Here is a 7,192-nt window from a genome sequence, read left to right as displayed (position 1 = left end):
TGTCCGCCCTGAAGTAGTCGCTGACGTAGTTGCTGAAGCAGACGTCGTAGTGAGTGGTGAAGACCATGTGGAGTCAAGATGCTGAGCTGGAGTCGTGTAGACTTGGAGAGCAAGGGAGTATCTTGAAGAAAAGGCAAAGAGGAATAAACTTGGGGAGCAAGTTTATGACTTAAAGGAAGAGGAATAAGTGCATTCCAAGAAAAGGAAAGTTGCACTTATTGATATGGAAGATGTCCATATTGTGGTTCCTTGGAGACTAGGGTTTCGGGAACGTGGAGTTAGTATAAGATAGCTATGTGGTCGTCTGTAGAGAGACAGAGACACAGAGGCTGATCTTATAGAGAGAGAGAAGCGCTTGGAAGTGTTCTGGGTCGTGCTGAAGCAGGGGCTGAAGTACTTGACGGTGGAGAGACATAAGCGGGTAGCTTAGGAATTGTTCAGTGGCGTGTGTTAGGGTGTAACACTAGACGTGTAAAGCTGATTAAGCAGAACTTGTAATAGGGTTTACAAGGCGATTCTAATAAAGCTATTGGTGTGTGCTTGTGTATTTTATCTCTCTGATTTACCTTCTACATTACTATTGTTTGTGTCGTCTTTGCACTTACAAAATCTTATTCCAGTTAACAACTAAATTAAGATTACTTGATTTGTCAACGGTCAACGTCGCCTGAGTAGAGAGATGTGATTTTGTGGTAAAGCACGTCTTCACTCTGAGATGTTTATTTTACCAAGTCACATGGATCGTTATCATCAAAACGCTCGTTGCCTCGTTATCGAGGCAGAATCTTTAGTTGCTCAAACTGGCCCCTCTACTTCTTACCTTCCAATTTCGACCACGTATTCTTGTGATGCTCCAATCATACCCTATTATCAATTTAAAGACGACAACATTATCAAATAATGCAGAAAATGGGACACACAGCCTCATGATTTGTATTTGATGTAAATACTGAGCATATATGGAGAACTGAATATTAAAAGATTGTGTTACAAAAAAAAAGAATATTAAAAGATTTAGATAAATTTATACTAAACACAACTATTATTAGAATTTAGAGAACTCATAAGTGGTTCAAGTATTACCACTGTTCAAAATGTTTAGTACATTTTGAATTCATTTTTTAACAATTTCATATGGAATGAACTTGTTTTCAAGGTATTAAATATCCATGTGTCATTTTTATTATATAATCAGAACTATAATAAAAATATGTTAATATTTTTTTACCATCCAAAAATACATATATTTATTTATATTTCTATTAAAACCAGATTAAAATTTATTAATTTGTATATTATCAACAGTATGTTTACTATTTTTTGCATCATATATTCGAAAAATCTATTTTCTTTATTTTTCTATTTTATGTTCAATTCTATTTTTAACAGAAGGAACATTGATCAAAAGATTCAATATGTAATACCATATTTTTTGTTAGAGGATTTGATCTTGGCATATATTAGTGGGAGTATTGGAAGAATTCATCATCATCATTATTCAAATTTTAATTGATCACTAAATTATAATCCATGTAAGAGAATTTGAATACAACAATTCACCAAAAAATAAATCACTCTAATCTTGATGGTAGGCTAAGTCTAGATAGTAAGTGAAAACTAAAGGGGCAGATTTGAGAAGATACAAAAATATAAGGGAGTAATAGTGAGATTATTGATATTATATATAATTATTAATTAAATACAGCATCAAATTCGAAATGAACCGTTTCGATCGCCTTCCCCATTCTCTCACTCTCTCTCTCTCTCTCTGCCCTACCAAAGAGATTACTTGAATGCGCTCTTGACGCTTCCTCGCCGATAACGCAAACCGTCGATCGTGGTATTATAGCGGTGAGGATCTCTTGATCAAATCAAATTGCGTTTTTCTTCGAGCTCCTTGATGGATCGCTTTGATTTATGTATATAAGTTTTGTTTATTGGAATTGCAGGAAAATGGGGTTGATATCAGGGATTCTATTCGGGATCATCTTCGGCGTAGCTCTAATGGCTGGCTGGAGTCGTATGATGTCCCACCGCTCTTCCAAGCGCGTCGCCAAGGTTCCAATTCATTCAATCGAGCCTTATTCTCTAATATTGAATCTGGAATATAGAATCCTTCGTGATTAGATGATGATGATGTGTGTGTGTGTGTGTGTGTTCTTGGCCTCTGATACTACTTACTGTGTAATCGAATCGAACAGGCAGTTGATATGAAACTGCTAGGATCTCTTAGCAGAGAAGATTTGATGAAGATTTGTGGTGATAACTTTCCTCAGTGGATTTCCTTTCCTGCCTTTGAACAGGTATGTGTTCGTCTTGCATACTTGGTGGTACTTGATTGAACAAGTGTTTGAATCCAACAGTGCTTTGAACACGGTTTATTAGAAAAAAAATGAGCCAATGTACCTTTTTTACTTTTCAGGTCAAATGGCTGAATAAACTACTCGTCAAGATGTGGCCATTTATTGCAGATGTGAGATTCTTTATTTTCTTTTGTTACACCTTACTAAATATATATTCTATCCTACTGTAGATGGTTGGAAGTTGCCTATGATATTACTAGCATGCATAATGTTTTATGAAGTTGTCCTGGGAAGAGGAGAGTCATTCTTTTCTAGTGTTAGTCGACAATTAGGATAGGTTCAATTTATTGGATGCAATAAAACATTTTATGCAGCTTGGCTGGTCATAGAGTCTTTAACTATCTGTTGTCTAATGACTAATTTCCAGGCAGCAACTATGGTAATCAGAGATTCTGTTGAGCCGCTGCTTGAAGATTACAGACCACCAGGAATTTCTTCCCTCAAGTTCAGCAAACTTACTCTGGGTAACGTAGCACCAAAGATTGAAGGTAATATATGGTTGACTACATTGTTTTCTCTTCCACTTTGCTCATGCTTTCATTGTCCTACTATCTATTTTGGATGCTGCCAATAGCTAATGACTCCTTGTGCTTTGGAGAACTTCATGCATTTTGTCTTGTAGGTTAGTTTTTCTTAAAGCCTTCACATGCATTATTATTTATTGCTGCAGGTATCCGTGTTCAAAGTTTCAAGGAAGGTCAAATCACAATGGATGTTGATCTTCGATGGGGTGGTGATCCAAATATTGTTTTAGGTGTTGCAGCACTTGTTGCTTCCATACCCATTCAGGTTAATAGAAATATATTTTATTACTTCTTGTTTGGGTTTGCACCTTCCCAATATAGATTCTTTATATGTACTAACACTTGTTTCTGGCTGGAACAGTTGAAGGATCTTCAAGTTTTCACAGTTGCACGTGTTATCTTTCAACTTGCGGATGAGATTCCTTGTATATCTGCTGTTGTTGTAGCTCTACTTGCTGATGTACATTTTCTCTTCCTTTTAATCTTCCTTTTAATGACCCACAATCAGATGCAGTTTTCTATCACTCTCCTATCTGACAGTGACCAACTTTATAAATTATCTTAACCAGCCAAAACCAAGAATCGATTACACTCTGAAGGCTGTGGGTGGAAGCTTGACGGCCATCCCTGGACTATCTGATATGATTGATGTAAGTTCTTCTCTTGGAATGCCTAGCAGTTTCCAAGTGTTTTGTTTGTTTCCCCATTTGCTCTTATGCACAGCCTTGTGCTTTTCTTTCTGTTAGGACACCGTTGATTCAATTGTGAAAGACATGCTTCAGTGGCCTCATAGAATAGTGGTTCCCATTGGTGGTATTCCTGTTGATATCAGGTACTTTCCTCTGTTTCATTTTGGATGTTTTCTGCTTGCCACTGCCTATCCTTTGTATAGCCATAGGATTTACTTGGTCATGATAGGTACAATGGAAGCATTTTATATATTTATGATTCTCTCGGTTTTTCTCTTTCACAGTGAATTAGAACTTAAGCCACAGGGAAAGCTTATAGTAACAGTAGTGAAAGCAACTTCCTTAAAGAATAAGGAATTGATTGGAAAATCTGACCCTTATGCTGCCATCCACATTCGTCCTGTCTTCAAGTATAAAACAAAGGCAATCGAGAACAACTTGAATCCTGTTTGGGACCAAACATTTGAACTGATTGCAGAGGACAAAGAAACCCAGTCGCTCACTGTAGAGGTTTGCAATCTAAGACAGTTACGCTTCGTACTTGTTCAAGGCAAACGTTAACTATCCTTCTCGTTTTTGTTAAACTCTCGACAGGTATTTGATAAAGACGTAGGCCAAGACGAGCGTCTAGGACTTGTTAAACTTCCTCTAAGCAGTTTGGAAGTGGGAGTTACAAAGGAAATGGAGCTGAATCTGTTGTCCTCACTCGATACTTTGAAAGTGAAAGATAAGAAAGATAGAGGAAGTATAACACTTAAGGTATAATCTCCCCTTGTATAAACCGCAAAGCTTAGTTAGACCTGACTTGGTTTCTCTCCCAAGGTACATTATCATGAGTTCAACAAAGAGGAGCAAATGGCTGCGTTAGAAGAAGAGAAGAAAATAATGGAAGAAAAGAAGAGATTGAAGGAATCAGGAATGATAGGTAGCACGATGGATGCAGTTGGAAGTGGGCTCGGTGCTGGTGTGGGAATGGTTGGGACAGGGATTGGTGCAGGTGTAGGGATGGTTGGAACCGGTGTGAGCTCGGGTGTTGGGATGGTTGGTAGCGGCTTCGGAGCTGTCGGTAGTGGTTTGAGCAAAGCAGGGAGGTTCATGGGTAGAACTATTACAGGTCAGACCAGTAAACGTAGTGGCTCCACCACTCCTGTGAATAGCGAGACCGATGGTTTCAAACAACAGTAAGTAAAACTTTCGGTTTAAAGCAAAAGATTTGTGATCACAATTACATCGTTTTTTTTATTTCTAGTCTTGCGACGATATATGTTTTTCTTCTCTTTTCGTGTTTTTTTTTTTTTTAAGTTTTTACCACTCTTAAATTTGGTTTCTGGATTATTGATTGGAGTAAATTGTTTTATTTGTGAACTTAACTTATAAATCTTCTACAAAAGTCGTATTGTTTAATCGTCACATCATCTGCTAAGAGCATAGAACCGTTATTATTCAAGAATACAAGAACAGAGGCAATATTATAAACACAAAAAAGTTGGCTATTTAAACCACTTGATTGAATTTTTTAGTTGATCTCTATTAGAAAAGCTTGTTTAAACTGCAGGACAGTTTGAAAGTAGATCTAAAGCTTGGGTCCGGCGAACGGCCGGTTTGTGAGCATGCGTGTCGTCGCCGGAGCTCCTCCAGTGACTGAATAAGGTTGGTATCCGCTGTCACCTCGTCCCCTCTCCTCTCCGCCTTGTCTGAGCTCTGGAATTAACGCCTTCATGGTGGTTCCGAAACTGGAGTAAGGGCGCGGTTGCGGAGGGTTGGTGCGGTGAAGCTTCTTGTACTGCGTGATGGTGTTTTGTCTCCGAGAGACGGAGGCTCCGACAGCTTCGTTGCCGTCGGTTCTTGTGCCCGCGACGTGGAGGCTTCGTCAGATCCGTCGTCGTCGGTTTTGTCGCCGGAGGGTTAAAGGTTCTTCAGTCTAGCTCTGTCGGTTTTAGTTGGTCCGGGTTTCGGTGGACCTTAATGGAGGGCGTCGGTGGCCGTCGGTAATTTCTCGGTTCTCGGTTCGTGTGTTATAGAGATCATCGGTTGGTTTACTTGGATGAAGCTCTCGAGTGATGTGATGAAGCTCTCCGGTGAACGAAGGTGAAGCTCTGAAGAAAGGTGGTGGTGCCGTCGGAGGCTAGACAGTCTCATGAGCTCCGACGAGAAGAGGTGTGCGGTGGAATAGTTCCGGCGACGGTTTCTAAGTGGTGTCGGTCGAGTTGAAACTGAAGTGATGCGTGTTGTCCAGCCGGTCCAAATCCTTACACGTGCCCGGTTTCCTTGACGGTTCGACATGCGGAAATCGTCCGGTTTAGTCTGGTTTGCATTACAGACCCACCGGTTTAGTCTTGGTTTGGTCTTTTGTTGTTTTGGTTGGGTTCCAGCTTCATGGGCTTTTTCTATTTATTTTAGTAGTTGTAATTGGGCTTGACCTTTTTATTTAATATCAAAAAACTTGACGGAAAAAAAAAACCACTTGATTGAATATATGTATATGATAAGCTGGCTTGTATTTAGAATGGTAAAGTAATACAAAAAGTGATGTATCGACGTAGTATAGTTTAAACATGCTAACATCATATCCTTAGTTTTTTACTAATTTAAAAACTCATGATTGATTGAAAGTAAATTACTCAGTTAAGAGTAGAAATAAATAATAGGTAGTGTCTTTCACTATCACGTTTTTCAGATATAACGTCGTTCTCCTAGCTCTCTTTGTCACTTATTAATTTCAGTACCATAAATCATAATGAAAAATATAGAAGCTCAACAAACGAACACAAGCGAGATCTTTCTTATCCATTTTGGACCAGTTTTTTCAAATTCCCATTATTGGTATTTTATAATGGTCAAAAATATGTTGCTTCCAATCGATTAGCCTATCTTCCTCCACCTCTTTTATATACTACTATTACTATATGCTATGGTAGTTGGAAAGATGTACGTAATATTTATATTGGGAAGCTTTGATTGATTTTACTATTATATAATATATAGATAACTGTAGATTTGTAGCCAAATATGTGTGGTTTATTAAGATCAAAACTAAGTAATATATTGAGACTGGATACGAGAAAATGTGGATGACATATTAACACGATCCTATGACTTGGATCCACGTAAGCCTAAACTGTGGGGAGTTTGTACTAACTGGTGCATACGTAAGCCAAGTGGATAATGTGTCCCGACCACAAAGATCGACACCATGATTTTATTTACTTTATTCCTAAATAATTGCACCAAGGAGGTGGCCACATTGTGAAAAGTATTATCAATATAAGACAGATGATTATGCCGTCAAAAAAAGAAAAGAAAAAAAAGACAGATGATTATTTGAGGGAAAGTTCTTTTGTTGATTGGCAACCTTAGGTCAAAATAGGGACATGAAAATTAGATATAACAAAACTAATGCAGCATGATCTCTAGAGTTTTTTTTCTTTTAATATGACTCTCTAGTTACTTTTTCTTCCAACTAACCTTATAATATGAAATTATATTTCAAAGGGTCAGTTCACAGTAATGACTTCAATAGTTTGATAAAAAAAAGTTTCCAATGCTCGACCCTCATGCTTATTCTAATAACGCATTTACGTTTATTTTTCTAACAAAAGTTTATAGGCTTCGAGTA

The 7,192-nt window shown here is 38.0% G+C and overlaps 1 protein-coding gene across 1 annotated transcript; it reads left to right on the top strand.

Annotated features, from left to right (window-relative positions):
• Positions 1-1,744: 1,744 nt before the first annotated feature.
• On the top strand, positions 1,745-4,946 carry LOC130507373 (calcium-dependent lipid-binding protein-like). The gene is made up of 12 exons (XM_057002091.1): positions 1,745-1,851; positions 1,950-2,058; positions 2,202-2,303; positions 2,423-2,473; positions 2,731-2,851; positions 3,034-3,152; positions 3,249-3,347; positions 3,457-3,537; positions 3,634-3,719; positions 3,861-4,086; positions 4,171-4,335; positions 4,399-4,946. Exons 2-12 carry the CDS (start codon positions 1,954-1,956, stop codon positions 4,759-4,761), a joined length of 1,518 nt encoding a protein of 505 aa, XP_056858071.1. The 5' UTR covers positions 1,745-1,851; positions 1,950-1,953; the 3' UTR covers positions 4,762-4,946.
• Positions 4,947-7,192: the final 2,246 nt, after the last annotated feature.

This window comes from Raphanus sativus, unplaced genomic scaffold (assembly GCF_000801105.2).
Source record: "Raphanus sativus cultivar WK10039 unplaced genomic scaffold, ASM80110v3 Scaffold4419, whole genome shotgun sequence".
NCBI lineage: Eukaryota > Viridiplantae > Streptophyta > Magnoliopsida > Brassicales > Brassicaceae > Raphanus > Raphanus sativus.
The sequence above is the reverse complement of the archived record's forward strand: the minus strand, read 5'-3'. Positions and strand labels throughout refer to the sequence as shown.